Below are 18,031 nucleotides of genomic sequence, written 5' to 3'. Positions count from 1 at the left end.
AAAAATTGTTCTTTGTGCTCAACAAGGTGTCATGCTTGATTAATCATTTTGTGCTGACAAACGCACTTTAAACTAAAGTTCAGTCTCTATACACAAAGATTGTGCATTCAGTAAAGTAGTTTTCTAACATTTGGTCTGAACATTGCAAATGGGATTTCCCGGAATCTTTTAATTCCTATTCATTTTTAACCAATTAACCATTGAGCTTTTTTTGCGTTTTTGCTTTTCGCTTCCCTTCTTCCCAGAGCCATAACTTTTTCTTTTTACATCAATATGGCCATGTGAGGGCTTGTTTTTTTCCAGGACGAGTTGTAGTTTTTAATGACACCATTGGTTTTAGCATTTCGTGTACTAGAAAACGGGAAAAAAATTCCAAGTGCGGTGAAATTGCAAAAAAAAAAGTGCAATCCCACACTTGTTTTTTGTTTGGCTTTTTTTTTACTAGATTCACTAAATGGTAAAACTGACCTGCCAGTATGATTCTCCAGGTAATTTTCAGTTCATAAACACCAAAAATGTCTAGCTTCTTGTTATCTAAGGCCTGTTTCACACTTCCGTTTTTGTGTCCGCCAAACAGATCCGTTTCCGTTTTTTTGACGGAAATTGATGCAAACGGATCCGTTTTTTTAAAAACGGATCCGTTTTTTTGACGGATCCGCGGTAACCGTAATGGAAGTCTATGGGACAAAAAAAACGGATCCTGCAAAAAAATGGCGGATCCGTTTTTTTACGGAAAACAACGGATTTTGACGGATTTGAAAAAACGGAAGTGTGAAACAGGCCTAAGTGGTGAAAAAAAATGCAAACTTTGTTAAAAAGAGAAAAAAAAATTGCGCCATATTCCGATACCCGTAGCGTCTCCATTTTTTTGTAATCTGGGGTCGGGTGAGGGCTTATTTTTTGCGTGCCGAGCTGATGTTTTTAATGATACCATTTTGTTACAGATATGATCTTTTTTTTTTTTTAATTCGTTTATTAAACCACAGGCAGTTTTACAACACACACATAAAGTACAAGGTACTAAGCTTGATACAAAACATACTTATGTCCAGACAGCATGAAGACGTGTGGCAAAATATGTACATCACTTTGTGTAAATAAAGCAAACATAATATCAATTGAATCGCAGTGGTGTTGTATTATTGTACCAGTAATAAAACCTGCCTAGCTTCTAAACCTACCTACATCTACCAAAACATAAACTAATCTGCAGCCTACTTCTATATAATGATCAGTTTACTGTGCGACATCTCCGTTCTGCAAAGTGAGGTGAGACGAGTTCCAAATCTTTTTAAATTTGCCCGGGCACCCTCTATTTTTGTACAGCGTACGTTCATATGGGATAATCGAATATACCAGAGTGATCCAGGACCCAAAAGAAGGAGGCGAATTTCCCATCCACCGTAATGCTAGTACCTTCCGTGCCATGAACAGCGTCTCCCGTAAAAAAATCCCAACATAATGGCCCCATGCCTCCTTATCCCACACTCCAAACAGACAGATCAATGGCTCAAGGGGAATAGGGGTTTGTACCAAAGATGTCAATAATGATGTCACCTCCCTCCAGTATTGCACAACAACAGGACAGCACCAGATCATATGGATAAAGTCCACATCTATTGAGTGACATCTCAAACATTCCGATGACGAGTATCAGCCCATCTTAAAGAGTCAAGCCGGAGTCAAATATGACCGATAAAATATAACTGTATCATCCTGTTGTTGGCAGACGGAGATACCCATATTGGTGACTCCAGGATTTCTTCCCATTCCTCACCCTGTACATTCGGGATGAGCCTCTCCCATTTCTTTTTAATAGAATCTAAGGCACATTCTGTCCCCACTGACAACAGATGCGATCTTTTGATCACCAAAAATTGCATTTTAATGCAATGTCATGGCGACCAAAAAAACATAATTTTGGTGTTTTGATTTTTATTCTCACTATGCCGTTAACGATCAGGTTGCTTCTTTTTTATATTGATAGATCGGTTGATTCTGAACGTGGCGATACCAAATATGTGCATGTGTGTTTTTATTTTTGTTTTATTTTGAATGGAGCGAAAGGGGGGTGATTTGAAATTTTATATTTTTTATTGTTTTATATCTTTAAAAACTTTTTTTTAAACTTTTGGCATGCTTCTATAGTCTCAATGGGAGACTGGAAGCTGCCACAACCCGATCGGCTCTGCTACATACAGGTGATTATCAGGTCACCCCTATATAGCAGATTTACTCACTTGCTATGAGCACTGACCACTGGGTGGCGCTCACAGCAAGCCGGCACTGACAGCCATATAGGTCTCCATAAGACCTCAGGTTGTCATGCCAATAAACCGGTTACCCACAATCACGTGACGGTCGTCACTGGTGTGTGTATTTCCGGCGTCATTGCCGGAAGTGCTTGCTAAATGCTGCTGTCAGCGGAAAATGGGAAACCCCATTACAGTATAAATTTTGATAAATTTGTTTAAAAAAAAGCCTGCCACATTTTTTATACTACTTTTATTGTTTTGATTAAAGGATCATTGCATATTGATTTACTGAAACATATCAATGGTTGTAATGCTGTGATATATTACACATTTTATATATGTAGCTCTGTGTAATAATATTGGAAGCCTTAGGGCACGGACCACTTCTCACAGTATTAGAAAAAGGTTAAAAAAAAAGTTCTCCAACTAGGCAAGTGATGAAAAATGTGGATATGGTAGGTATAGAAAGCTGCATACATTATTTGGTTGGGTTTAATTAGTCGTTCTGAGGAGAATGTGTTTTAGGATATTCGAGACAGATGGCTTTATAAGAAAGATGAAAAAATGTGCTTACTTTCCTGCATTTTAAAGGACTTTCAAAATGTTACACCAGTCAATATCTAGAGGAGAGTTTTAACTGCTATATATTTTTTATGTCCAGTGTATTTGATAGATTTTATATATGGAGAGAAAAAGCAGCGTTGTGTACAGTCATGGCCAAAAGTTTTGAGAATGACACAAATATTATAATTTCACATGATCTGCTGGCCTCTGGTTTTTATGTGTGTTTGTCAGATGTTTTTATCACATACAGAAATATAATTGCAATCATATTATGAGTAGCAAAAGGTTATATTGACAGAATGAGTTAATGCAGCAAGTCAATATTTGCAGTGTTGACCCTTCTTCTTCAGGACCTCAGCAATTCTCCCTGGCATGCTCTCAATCAACTTCTGGATCAAATCCTGACTGATAGCAGTCCATTCTTGCAAAATCAATGCTTTTATTTTGTCTGAATTTGAAGGTTTTTGTTTGTCCACCCGTCTCTTGATGATTGACCACATGTTCTCAATGGGATTAAGATCTGGGGAGTTTCTAGGCCATGGTCCCAAAATCTCTGTTTTGTTCCCTGAGCCATTTAGTTATCACCTTTGCTTTATGGCAAGGTGCTCCATCATGTTGAAAAAGGCATTGTTGACCGCCAAACTGCTCTTGGACGGTTGGGAGAAGTTGCTCTTGGAGGACATTCTGGTACCATTCTTTATTCATGGCTGTGTTTTTAGGCAAGACTGAGAGAGAGCCCATTCCCTTGGCTGAGAAGCAACCCCACACATGAATGGTTTCAGGATGCTTGACAGTTGGCATGAGACAAGACTGGTGGTAGCGCTCACCTGGTCTTCTCCGAATAAGCCGTTTTCCAGATGTCCAAAACAATCGAAAAGGGGATTCATCAGAGAAAATGACTTTACCCCAGTCCTCAGCAGTCCACTCCCTGTACCTCTTGCAGAATATCAGTCTGTCCATGATGTTCTTTCTGGAGAGAAGTGGCTTCTTTGCTGCCCTCCTTGAGACCAGGCCTTGCTCCAAGAGTCTCCGCCTCACAGTGCGTGCAGATGCACTCACACCTGCCTGCTGCCATTCCTGAGCAAGCTCTGCACTGCTGGTATCCCGATCCCGCAGCTGAAACACTTTTAAGAGACGGTCCTGGCGCTTGCTGGTCTTTCTTGGGCGCCCTGGTGCCTTTTTAGCAACAAGGGAACCTCTCTCCTTGAAGTTCTTGATGATGCGATAGATTGTTGACTGAGGTGCAATCTTTCTAGCTGCGATACTCTTCCCTGTTAGGCCATTTTTGTGCAGTGCAATGATGACTGCACGTGTTTCTTTAGAGATAACCATGGTTAACAGAAGAGAAACAATGATGCCAAGCACCAGCCTCCTTTTAGGCTGTGTGCCCACGTAGCGATTTTTTAGCTTTTTTGCCACGATTTTCGGCGTGAAAACGTTTAAAAATCGTGTACAGAACGCCCCCCATGCATTCCTATGGCATTCCGCACATGCTGTGCTAATGCTGCGCTTTTTTCTGCGGCGGAATCGCATTGTGGAAAAAATCGCAGCATGCTCATTCTTTTGTGCGGAATCGCAAAGAACTGACGAGATTCCGCAACCATAGGAATGCATGAGAACCGCTTACTTCCCGCATGTGGCTATGCCCACCATGCGGGAAGTTAAGCGTCTCATGTGCGGTTGGTACCCACGGTGTGGAGGAGAGGAGACTGTCCTCCAGGCCCTGGGTACCATACCCCTGTAAAAAAAAGAATAAAAATTAAAAAATCGGGGTATATTTACCTTCCGGCGTCCCGCGCTGCATTTCCGGCCTAAGTGTTCCCAGTAATGCCTTGCGGCACGGCCCAGTGATGACGTAGTCTCACGTGACTCTAGCGGTCTCGTGAGATCGCTATAGCAACGCGAGACTACGTCATCACAGGTCTCGCAAGGCATTACTGGGAACGCTGTGGCCCGGGAATGCAGAGCGGGACGCCGGAAGGTAAATATACCCCGATTTTTTTTTATTTTTTTTTAGCATTTTAACATTCTATCTTTTACTATTGAGGCCGCATAGGCGGCCTCAATAGTAAAAACCTGGTCACACTTGTCAAACACTATGTTTGACGAGTGTGACCAACCTGTCAATCACTTCCCAAGGCGATGCTTCAAATCGCTTGGAAAGTGCTTGAATATCGCACACGAAAATCGCAGCAAAATCGCGATCATAATCGCGGTAAAATCGCGGTGAAATCGCGCGGAAAAAAACGTGCGATTTCTGGGAAGGAGTCCGGTTTTTGGTGTGCGTTTTAACACGCACCGTGGGCACATAGCCTTAAAGTGTCCAGTGGTGTCAGTCTTACTTAATCATGACAGATTGATCTCCAGCCCTGTCCTCATCAACACCCACTCCTGTGTTAATGGAGCAATCACTGAAACGATGTTAGCTGGTCCTTTTAAGGCAGGGCTGCAATGATGTTGAAATGTGTTTTGGGGGATAAAGTTCATTTTCTAGGCAAATATTGACTTTGCAAGTAATTGCTGTTAAGCTGATCACTCTTTATAACATTCTGGAGTATATGCAAATTGCCATTAGAAAAAATGAAGCAGTAGACTTTGTAAAAATTATTATTTGTGTCATTCTCAAAACTTTTGGCCATGACTGTAATAATGGAGGGAGTGCAGGACTTTGTGTAAATCAGTAATAAAGGCGAATGTAAGAAATGTTCTAATATTTCTTATCAGACTATTCACACATCTTTTCATCCCCTCTGAAAAACCAGATTGACTCCATCTTGCTCAAGATAAGACAGACTATCGGCACAGTGATGCGTCAGGTTACATAGCCTATTATACTCTCTTGTGGGGAAAGAAGCAGAGAGAAAATAGGCACAGGGAGACACAGAAATTGTACGGAGCTTTCCGACAAGTCTTTTTTTCTCACCACAGAGGTAGAATTACTATACCTTCTACCTGCTGTATAATGTCCTCCATCCAGGTGCCGCTTCTGTCTTTGTGCTACCAAGGTAAAAAGAGCAGGCATCCCTCTCTGTGTGCTTTTCTCTGTATGGGAGACCTTATAGCAGCTTGTTACCCTCCAGTTCAAAGTCAAATGCAAAGTAAGAACAAGAGCCTGCAGAGAGGAAAACTAGTGAAAATGCAGGATACAAATCATATAATGGTCAGAAATAGTGGTATTCTGCATGTATACACATGGCTGCTTAGTCTGAAAAGTTACTTGAAAATGCAGTTACCATTTCAGATTGACCATATGTCACAATAAGGCTAGATACACACGACCGTGTATTCTCTCATCCAAGAGAATTGGGCCGATTATGCAAATGACACTCTGATCAAATCCTGATCATAGTGTAAGTTGATTCCCTGTGATGACGAGAAGTTGTAGAAAAAAAGTTTCTCCATCTTCTCCGTTCTGGCAGTCCTTGTAAATCATACTGCACTCAGATGTCATTGGAGTACAGGCCAATGGTTTCCATGGACTTATTGACTTTGCATGGTCAAGTGTGTTCCGAGTAGCAGATCAGACTTGCTCATGCCACAATTTTTTTTTTTTTCCCCCTCACACAGGCTCTATTCAAGGAAAAAATCTGACATGGACAGCCCCATAGAATAACACTGGTACTAAGAGTAGCCATCTCCATATAAGTTGCACTCTATAACACAATATCATGCAAACATGAAATATATGAAATCTGAATTACATTACGGTTTTAGAAAGTAGGTGGGATCCTGCTGTCATCAAAACCGCTATAGACTGATGGGTGGAGTGATCAGTCACATGTTAGTTTTTTGGAGTGCTTTCTGTCTGGCTGCTTTAGATCTTTGATCTGTGTCTGTAGTGTCGCTTACAAGTTCATGGACTCTGGAGTAGTCTGAGACACATCTTTGTAAGGGGTGCTCACGAGGGTCACTTATAAATTACTTGCTAATAAATACTTGCTGAAGCAAAATCTAGAGTTTTATATTCTACTAAAGCACAGATATTGGGCTTCGTCCGATACCGGGTTTAGGGTATGTGCACACGCTGCGGATTCTGCTGCGTTTCCGCAGCGTTTTTGGCTCTGCAGAAACGCAGCAGATTTTGCTGCGTTGTACAGTACCTTTATTTCCTATGGAAATAAAAAAAAGCTGTGCACATGCTGCGTTTTTTTCCGCGCGGTTTTGCTGCGGTTTACAATCCGCAGCATGTCAATTGTTTGATGCAGAAACGCTGCGGTTTTACACCTCATCCATTATGAGGTGTAAAACCGCAGGGCAAAACCGCAGAAAAAACGCAGATAATCCGCAGATAAACCGCAGCACTTTGTCCTGCGGATTTCCTGCGGTTTTCTCTACAAAATCCGCAGAGACTAAAAACTACGTGTGCACATACCCTTATTCTTGGTTCTGAATTGGATTTCTGATTGCATCATCACAGTCCAGGTTATAATTCATCTCTAGGCCAGACTATCAACATAGAACTGGTTCTATTTCAGTCTCTGTGCCCAAACTCACAACTTAATGTTTTTATTCATGGGTTCTTTCTCCTACTGTAAAATAAAATAAACTGTCCTACAAAACTTGTAATTCATTAGAAATGTATCCATGGCTTTTATTAGAATTTCACATTAATTATGCTCTATGTACATAAACTTACACAACCGTTTAACTGCCTTTACGCCACTGCTGTTACTTTAGCGTAATGTAATAATGAATCTTTATAATTTGTAATCAATAAAGCCATTACGATTTGTGCTGTTGTGTCCACACAAGACATTTCTGCATTATTCAGAGACCTTTACACTGCTGACTGCCGTGTGGCCTTGATAGTTTTGAATGACCACCTATGTTTGTTTTCTGTCCTGGTATTATGGATTTATGTCACGTGGCATTGACTAATTCCCCAAGTTTCATCTCTAAGCAGAAGTTACTTTCTATACTGACGTTACAATATAAGCATGGGTTGGGGTGCACCCTACACGTTATCCTGTTGTCTACATCATCTTCGTTTATTCTGTGTAATTCACCATCATTGCAGTGGCCACAGTTGTGTCAACACATTTGCTAAAGCTGCAAGTTCAATGTTAATGATTAACCATGTTCTGTTTTAGGTTTTGTTTTTTTTTTTGTTTTTTTACAAAGACCGTTATAGATCTACTAGAATTAGAAAAGATTCATCAAGACTCATTGTTTTATGTTAGCTTGTAATTTTCCATTGATGTCCACAAAGAAACTGTTCTATTGGCATGGTATTACTACAGCCCACCTTGCTTTAGAAAATATATATGCATACCAGCTGTTTTGGAATACTTATTTTCTTTAAAAAAAATGTGTTGTTTGAAACAGACTTTTTTCTTATACTGTTTTCACATTATGCTTAATTATGTTTACCCACTAAGTTTATGACGTAGTTGGGGTTCTGTCTGAATTCCATTTTTAGGGGCTTTAGAAGGTACCCCATCAGTCATTTAATGTAACTTAGTGCTACTGTGTTTGATGAAAAGGGGGGTTTGCTTTGCTCCTTATGTACCAACTCTTGAGCTATTGTATGTTCCTACTTTCAGTGTTGCTGCTAACCACAAGCAAAACTTGATGACTGTTGCCAACTTAGGCGTAGTGTTTGGCCCTACTCTACTACGCCCCCAAGAAGAAACCGTAGCAGCCATCATGGATATCAAATTCCAAAACATTGTGGTGGAAATAATTATTGAAAACCATGAAAAGGTAAAACGATCTTGCCTTCTTTGATTTGATTTTGTTAGCCTTATACTACCTAAGAAAACTATATTGATAATAAAATGACATAAAAGGTCTTCGTGTTTTATGTCTTAGATGGTATTTCCACTATTACAGATGGCCACATCCCTAAAGAGTAATGCCTAGAGTAGCAAGTTGTGAAAACTGTCCTAATGTCAAATATCTTACTGCACTATTTGAGTATCAAACCATGAATCTCTCTCTAGTCCTACAAATGACTTCCTCAGAATACAGGCATTAAACAAATGAGGCTATTTTAAAGGGAAGGTGCCATCCCAAAAATTTTTTTTCAGCAATTGAAAAAATGTAAAGAATTAATGTTTACATTTTCTTAAAAAATATTATCATTTGTTTTTAATTTTGTAAAATATGAAAAATAATTTTAAAAAATTTGGCATTTCCACTTGTTAACACTAGGGGGAGCAGCTACTGAAGTTTGGCACAAAAACCTAGTGTACAACTAGCTCACATTACTGTCTTGCAGTAATTATGGGCGTACAGTGTCCATGATGTTTGATTGTGATATATGATCATGCCCTAAAATGGACACTGTATGGGCGGAGTCTTCTGACATGGGTGTGATGTCACTCCTCTCCTCCCCTACTGGGTGCTTGCTAAGGGAAAAGAGAGGATGACATTTAGGAACACAGTGAGCAGCCATTTTGATGGGGCCTGCAAAGTTATACTGACTGTCTTTTCATGTAAAGTCTGGATCAGAACAGGTCACCAATCAGCAGAAATGTTTCCTGGATTTCTGTGGAGCAGACAAGCAGACGGTGCATCCATGTGTATAAACCACAGCACTCTATGTACAATCCCTGGCACCGAACAGGGTGCCCCCCACAGACCAGCACACTGCTTTCCTGAAATACTCTGCTGCTGTCACCCTGCTCCTTCCCCCATACATCTCCCTCTGTGACTCCCCACAGACAAGCACACTGCTCTCCTGAAATACTCTGTGCTGCTGTCACCCTGCTCCTTCCCCCATACATCTCCCTCTGTGACCCCCCCATAGACCAGCACACTGCTCTCCTGAAATACTCTGTGCTGCTGTCACCCTGCTCCTTCCTCCATATATCAGGCCCCTGTCGCCTCACTTTCACACATCGCCAGGACAGGATCTGAGGAGAGAAATGGGGTCTTCGGTCACCGAGGATGGCAGGCAGCAAGGATTCTGGGAGCAGGGTGACAGCAGCACAGAGTATTTCAGGAGAGCAGTGTGCTGGTCTATGGGGGGCACACAGAGAGATATATGGTAGAGGGAGCAGAGTGACAGCAGCACAGAGTATTTCAGGAGAGCAGTGCACTGGTCTATGGGGGGCACAGAGGGAGATGTATGGGGGAGGAGCAGGGTGACAGCAGCACAGAGTATTTCAGGAGAGCAGTGTGCTGGTCTATGGGGGGCACAGAGGGAGATATATGGGGGAGGAGCAGGGAGACAGCAGCACAGAAATCCAGGAAACATTTCTGCTGATTGATGGCCTGTTCTGATCCAGACTTTGCATGCAAACACCCCTTTCCCCTCCTCAGATCCTGTCCTGGCGATGTGTGAAAGCGAGGCGACAGGCGCAGTCCGGGGTGACGCTGGGAAGCAGGCTGGATGGAAATGGAGCCATACAGTAACGATAAAAATGAGACCCCTCTCTTCAGCTGCCTCACCAGCCCTCCCCTGACTGCACCTAACTATTACCCCTGACCCGTGTGCAGGTGCTCAGCCAGAACCACCCTAGAATGGGTCCCCTTTTAGCAGATCACAAATAATACCGCCATATACTTCACACACAATGCCGCCATATAGATCATACACAATACCACCATGTAGATCACACATAAAACCAGCAGGGTGACAGCAGCACAGAGTATTTCAGGAGAGCAGTATCACACGGCAGAGAATTAGATACACGGCTCAGCAGACAGTATCACACAGGAGAGGATTAGATACACGGCTCAGCAGACAGTATCACACAGGATAGGAATAGATACACGGCTCAGCAGACAGTATCACACAGGATAGGATTAGATACACGGCTGAGCAGTCAGTATCACACAGGAGAGGATTAGATACACGGCTCAGCAGACAGTATCACACAGGATAGGAATAGATACACGGCTCAGCAGACAGTATCACACAGGAGAGGATTAGATGCACGGCTCAGCAGTCAGTATCACACAGGATAGGAATAGATACACGGCTCAGCAGACAGTATCACACAGGAGAGGATTAGATACATGGCTGAGCAGTCAGTATCACACAGGAGAGGATTAGATACACGGCTGAGCAGTCAGTATCACACAGGAGAGGATTAGATACACGGCTCAGCAGACAGTATCACACAGGAGAGGATTAGATACACGGTTCAGCACACAGTATCACACAGGAGAGGATTAGATACACGGTTCAGCAGTCAGTATCACACAGGAGAGGATTAGATACACGGCTCAGCAGACTATCACACAGGATAGGAATAGATACACGGCTCAGCAGACAGTATCACACAGGAGAGGATTAGATACACAGTTCAGCAGTCAGTATCACACAGGAGAGGATTAGATACACGGCTCAGCAGGCAGTATCACAGGAGACAGTATTACAGATATGCCCACACTGGTGAAACTTCCAGCTCCCCCCCCTCCAATTATACACTAGACTATGGGATGTATATGTCACTGTCCTCAGACAGCCATAAAAGCTCTCATAAAAGCAAAGGTGTCAGATTACCGGAGATCACTGGGGCTGTGAGTGAGGAGGCGGAGACAGAGCAGGAGGACAGTGGCGCTGGAGCAGGAAGCACGGTGCAGAAAGTGGAGCTCAGCAGATAGCACTGGGCTACAGTAAAATGGCGCCCAGCCACACCTACAGCAGTGAATGGTGCAGCCCACAGGGGCGTGCCCAGTTCACTGCTAATGAGGCTGCATGGTGGGGTCGGGAACCGACCGCAGTTTCCTATGTCCAGGGACGGCCATATTTGCAGACTGTATGAGTCCCTCCACAGATCTGCAAATCAATATGGCAGCGCCCAGTGGCTACATTAAAACATTATTACAAACAAACCATAAATCCTAGTTAGTACAACATTTGCTTTAACAACATGTTTTGTTACTTACTCTTTTTTTTGCAAATTATATAAAATTGCGGCACCTTTCCTTTAAGATGTGAAGCTAAACTTAAAGGGAATCTGTCAGCAGGTTTTTGCTATGTAATCTGAGGGCACAATGAGGTAGCGGCTTAGATTTCGGGGATGTGTCTCTTATTAGGTTGTGTGTTGTATGCAGCTTAATGTCAATATACCATGTTCACAACAAGCTGCTAATCAGGGGTGTGGGTGGGGTTAGCTTTCTGAGCTGTGCTACATCTAAAAAGTCTGATTGTACCACAACTGCTGCACCCAATAAACTAAGTGATACATAGCTTAAATCAGGGTCTATTTCTCTACATTTTTTTGGTCTCAGGTAAAGTAGCAAAAATCTGGTGACAGATTCCCTTTAAGGCCTGTTTCACACTTCCGTTTTTGTGTCCGCCAAACGGATCCGTTTCCGTTTTTTTGACGGAAACGGATCCGTTTTTTAAAACCCGGATCCGTTTTTTTGACGGATCCGCGGTAACCGCTATGGGACAAAAACGGATCCTGCAAAAAAAATGGCGGATCCGTTTTTTAACGGAAACCAACGGATTTTGACGGATTTGAAAAAACGGAAGTGTGAAACAGGCCTTAGGCTACAGCTGCAAACGGCAACTGGCCACAGGTCTCTCAACAAAAACTCCTGTATGAGGCTGTCAAATTCAGCTCAGGAGACCCCTGACCAGTCTGTGCAGCAGTCTTATAGAAAAAAATGTTCTAGCTAAGTAAAAATGTAAGTAACCCACACCTTGATGGGAACAGATACTAAACTATATTCTGGCTTGATGGTTTTTCTATTTATCAAAATCCGCTGTGAACTTCATTTAGCATTCTGTTATTCTATTATGACATGCCTTTATGGCATGGCACGCGTCAGGGACTTTGGAGCAGGATCAGAAGCTGAACCCGCTTCACACAGAGCAGCTGCTGGCTATATAATATAGCTGGCATCTGTCTCTAACAACACCAAATGGTGCCAGTGGGGGACTGGAACACATTTGCAACAAATTGGGTGAATTTTCGCAAATGGTGAATCGGACAAAAACATGTAGAAACCTTTAATCAGTCCTACAGCGGCGTACTAAACAAAACGGGCAAATATATACAATAAACTTAAGAAAAGGGCGAATGGAAAAATGAATTTGGTGCAAATAAAAAAAGGAACAAAACACAAAAAAACAGCAAAAGCAGGCATAAATGCAATAATGATTCGGGGCTCCATGTGCTTGGTATCATACGGGTTTAAAAAATCACGTTTACCATACAATGCATGCCATAAAAAGGAAATCCAAAAAACGATAGTGGAGTTGCTTTATTTTTTTCACTATTCTCTTTCATTTAGAAGGTATTTTTTACCCATGTTTTAGTACTTTGTATGGTAAAAAGGAAAGATGCATTGACCCCACTAAAAAGGTGTGTAATACTATAGCAAATATTTTAGAATACCGTGGAAGAAACTGCCTTATTCCGAAAACTGTGCATCCAGAAGCAAGTGAAAAATCAATTTTTAACAAAAATAAATACACCTATATTATTGTAATAGGTAAAGAATTAGTGTATTCTTTTTAAAATTCTCAATAATTTTGATGTGCTTGTGGAGGAATCTCTATTTAAGGTAAGATCTAATGTGGTAATCGAGCAAAGAATATTATAATACACAAAGTGCTTCTATACGGTAATCTGTTACGATTTTAATGAATACTGAAGTGATTTTGACAGTGCACTTTTGTACACTGGGCACAATGCCAGGGCATCAGGGACCAGATTACATTGGAGTAGATTAGTAGAACCGCAAGGACAAATGATTTGACAGAACAAATACGATATAGTCATTAAACGTGTAATTAGACCAAGAACATTATTATAATATGGTGTTTATGTATGCAAGTTGCCAAGAAGTATATAGATGTTTTGAGGGGTTTCTTTCAGGAAGAAAGATTGGAGGATACAGTGGCATCAGCTTAAAAGTTCATTATTGATTAAGTGAAACTTGAACTTGCATTTTAAGACCAATAAATCTCAGATTGATCAATGCAGGCTTGGCTCATAGTTCATCCAGGGGCACTGCCAGATCAATGTGTGGTCTCTGCATACATCAGCTTAGAAGCCGCTGAAAATTATAGCCTCCCTACGATCCCAGTGAAGGCAAACAAGGTACAAAGAGATGAGAAAGCTGAATCATTGGAGGCTATGACATTACAACTATCCTTTCCAAATGTTTGATCGTCTTATCCATATAACTGATAACCCCAGACTATACATGTATTCTTTCTCCTTGAAATCTTTGATGATCCATTTTTACCATAGCATTTGTCTGCCTTCATTATTCAGATTGTCTTGGCAATATTTTTTGGCTTCTGTTCTAACCTTATCAACCTATAAATGTGACACGCAACTAGAGTATCAGATAAAATTTAAGTTTATTAGTTAGCTATAAAAAGCTGTATTTACAGTCATATGTTAAAGTTTGGGCACCCCTATTAATGTTAACCTTTTTTCTTTATAACAATTTTGTTTTTTGCAACAGTTATTTCAGTTTCATATATCTAATAACTGATGGACTTGGTTATATTTCTGGATTCAAATGAGGTTTATTGTACTAACAGAAAATGTGCAATCTGCATTTAAACTAAATTTGACCGGTGCAAAAGTATGGGCACCCTTATCATTTTCTTGATTTGAACACTCCTAACTACTTTTTACTGACTTCCTGAAGCACTAAATTGGTTTTGTAACCTCATTGAGCTTTGAACTTCATAGCCAGGTGTATCAAATCATGAGAAAAGGTATTTAAGGTGGCCACTTGCAAGTAGTTCTCCTATTTGATTCTCCTATGAAGAGTGGCATCATGGGTTCCTCAAAACAACTCTCAAATGATCTGAAAACAAAGATTATTCAACATAGCTTTTCAGGGGAAGGATACAAAAAGTTGTCTCAGAGATTTGACCTGTCAGCTTCCACTGTGAGGAACATAGTAAGGAAATGGAAGAACACAGGTACAGTTCTTGTTAAGCCCAGAAGTGGCAGGCCAAGAAAAATATCAGAAAGGCAGAGATGAAGAATGGTGAGAACAGTCAAGGACAATCCACAGACCACCTCCAAAGACCTGCAGCATCATCTTGCTGCAGATGGTGTCACTGTGCATCGGTCAACAATACAGCCACTTTGCACAAGGAGAAGCTGTATGGGAGAGTGATGCGAAAGAAGCCGTTTCTGCAAGCACGCCACAAACATAGTCGCCTGAGGTATGCAAAAGTACATTTGGGCAAGCCAGTTACATTTTGGAAGAAGGTCCTGTGGACTGATGAAACAAAGATTGAGTTGTTTGGGCATACAAAAAGGCGTTATGCATGGAGGCTAAAAAACACAGCATTCCAAGAAAAACACTTGCTACCCACAGTAAAATTTGGTGGAGGTTCCATCATGCTTTGGGGCTGTGTGGCCAATGCCGGCACCGGGAATCTTGTTAAAGTTGAGGGTCGCATGGATTCAACTCAGTATCAGCAGATTCCTGACAATAATGTGCTAGAATCAGTGACGAAGTTGAAGTTACGCAGGGGATGGATATTTCAGCAAGACAATGATCCAAAACACCGCTCCAAATCTACTCAGGCATTCATGCAGAGGAACAATTACAATGTTCTGGAATGGCCATCCCAGTACCCAGACCTGAATATCATTGAACATATGTGGGATGATTTGAAGCGGGCTGTCCATGCTAGGTGACCATCAAACTTAACTGAACTGGAATTGTTTTGTAAACAGGAATGGTCACAAATACCTTCATCCAGGATCCAGGAACTCATTAATAGCTACAGGAAGTGACTATAGGCTGTTATTTTTGCAAAAGGAGGATCTCCGAAATATTAATGTCACTTTTATGTTGAGGTGCCCATACTTTTGCACCGGTCAAATTTTGTTAAAATGCAGATTGCACATTTTCTGTTAGTACAATAAACCTCATTTGAATCCAGAAATATAACTGAGTCCATCAGTTATTAGATATATGAAACTGAATTAGCTGTTGCAAAAACCAAAATTGTTATAAAGAAAAAAGGTTAACATTAATAGGGGTGCCCAAACTTTTACATATGACTGTAAACATAAAGGAAAATGATTCCTCATTGTGCAGGAAAAGTGGATGTATCAAAAATTGTAATCTAATAACAATACTGAATTGCTTAATATCGCTATATAAAGTCAATATAAAGGTAAATGGCCAGTATATTAATATATCATATCTCATCTATAATTGCTGTAAAATTACATGTGCAAAATGATACAAGTAATCAAAATAGTAACATGCACATCAGAAGGGATATATACAGCTGTAGCAAAAATTGAGACCATCACATCAAATTCCTGTCATGGGCAGCCCAATTTCCAGAGCTGAACCCCATTGAAAGCTTCTGGAATGTAATCAGGAGGAAGATGGATAGTCGCAAGCCATCAAACAAAGAACTGCTTACATTTTTACGCCAGAAGCAGTGTGAAAGACTGGTGGTAAGCATGCCAGCTGTGATTAAATATCATGGTTATTCCACAAAATATTGATTTCTCATCTCTTCCTGAGTTAAAACATTAGTATTGTTGTTTCTAAATGATAATGCAAAGAAAACAAGTTCATAATCTGAGGTCTGAACGCACTGTTTGTTTGTTTTTAATTTTGACCTTTTTCTTTGTCAGAAAAAAAATACAAAATTTATCGATTGGAAATTCGGAGACATGTTGTCAGAAGTTTATAGACTAAAAGCGCAATTTACATTTTACTCAAAAATATACCTACAAAGAGAAAAATCAGACAAACTGAACATTTGAAAGTGTTTTTTTAATTTTTGCCAGAGCTGTATATCATTAAACCAGAATGGCAAATAAATGTAAAGTAACAAGTGCCATATTAATATAGTATGCCCATATGTAACATGGTAGCAGAATCAATATACGGTAAATCATTATGTCCAGTATATAATTATCTCTCTTCTATACTATTATAAAACTTCACGTGCAAAATAATACAAATAAATAGAAAGCTAATAGTAATATGCACCTCACAAAGCATGTGAATATGCACATGCAGGCATTGTGTGGTCAGTATCCTTTCAGCATTTTCTTTACAATTCTGTTTCATATGCTTCTCTATAATTTCATCTCCAATTATCCTTTATCTGCCATCTTGTTACATATGGGCACACTAGAATAGTATGGCACCTGTCACTGTATATTTATTGTCACTTTGGTTTACTGATATATATCCTTTTTGAAGTGCATATCACTATTACCTTTCTATTTATTTTATTGTTTTGCACTTATGGTTTTATATCCATTATAGTTGAGAGATATTTATATACTGGCTATAATGATTTATTTTGATTCTGCTAGCAAGTCGTACAGTTGTGGCCAAAAGTATTGACACCCCTGCAATTTTGTCAGATAATACTCAGTTTCTTCCTGAAAATGATTGCAATCACAAATTCTTTGGTATTATTATCTTCATTTAATTTGTTTTAAATGAAAAAACACAAAAGAGAATGAAGCAAAAAGCAAAACATTGATCATTTCACGCAAAACTCCAAAAATGGGCCAGACAAAAGTATTGGCACCCTCAGCCTAATACTTGGTTGCACAACCTTTAGCCAAAATAACTGCGACCAGCTGCTTCCGGTAACCATCAATGAGTTTCTTACAATGCTCTGCTGGAATTTTAGACCATTAGGTCCCTGATATTAGAAGGGTGCCTTCTCCAAACTGCCATTTTTAGATCTCTCCACAGGTGTTATATGGGATTCAGGTCTGGACTCATTGCTGGCCACCTTAGAAGTCTCCAGTGCTTTCTCTCAAACCATTTTCTAGTGCTTTTTGAAGTGTGTTTTGGGTCATTGTCCTGCTGGGAGACCCAGCTTTCTCACACTGGGCCCTACATTATGCTGCAAAATTTGTTGGTAGTCTTCAGACTTCATAATGCCATGCGCACGGTCAAGCAGTCCAGTGCCAGAGGCAGCAAAGCAACCCCAAAACATCAGGGAACCTCCGCCATGTTTGACTGCAGGGACCACCTTGTTTTTTCTTTGAATGACTCTTTTTTTTTTTTTTCTACTGTAAACTCTATGTTGATGTCTTTGCCCAAAAAGCTCTACTTTTGTCTCATCTGACCAGAGAACATTCTTCCAAAACGTTTTAGGCTTTTTCAGGTAAGTTTTGGCAAACTCCAGCCTGGCTTTTTTTATGTCTCAGGGTAAGAAGTGGGGTCTCCCTGGGTCTCCTACCATACAGTCCCTTTTCATTCAGACGCCGACGGATAGTACGGGTTGACACTGTTGTACCCTCGGACTGCAGGGCAGCTTGAACTTGTTTGGATGT

General features: G+C 40.7%; 1 protein-coding gene across 5 annotated transcripts in view; it reads left to right on the top strand.

Annotated features, from left to right (window-relative positions):
• Positions 1-18,031, top strand: part of ARHGAP26 (Rho GTPase activating protein 26) — a 605,933-nt gene that overhangs the window by 344,999 nt on the left and 242,903 nt on the right. For all 5 annotated transcript variants that reach the window (XM_073573730.1, XM_073572997.1, XM_073572737.1 and 2 more), the window contains exon 18: positions 8,363-8,522. In XM_073573730.1, coding sequence (XP_073429831.1) covers positions 8,363-8,522 — 160 coding nt within the window. The remainder of the gene's footprint in view (positions 1-8,362; positions 8,523-18,031) is intronic.

The sequence above is a fragment of the Dendrobates tinctorius genome, unplaced genomic scaffold (genome assembly GCF_039654945.1).
Source record: "Dendrobates tinctorius isolate UK_male_01 unplaced genomic scaffold, ASM3965494v1 ptg000001l, whole genome shotgun sequence".
Lineage (NCBI taxonomy): Eukaryota > Metazoa > Chordata > Amphibia > Anura > Dendrobatidae > Dendrobates > Dendrobates tinctorius.
This window is presented reverse-complemented; position numbering and strand designations above follow the sequence as displayed.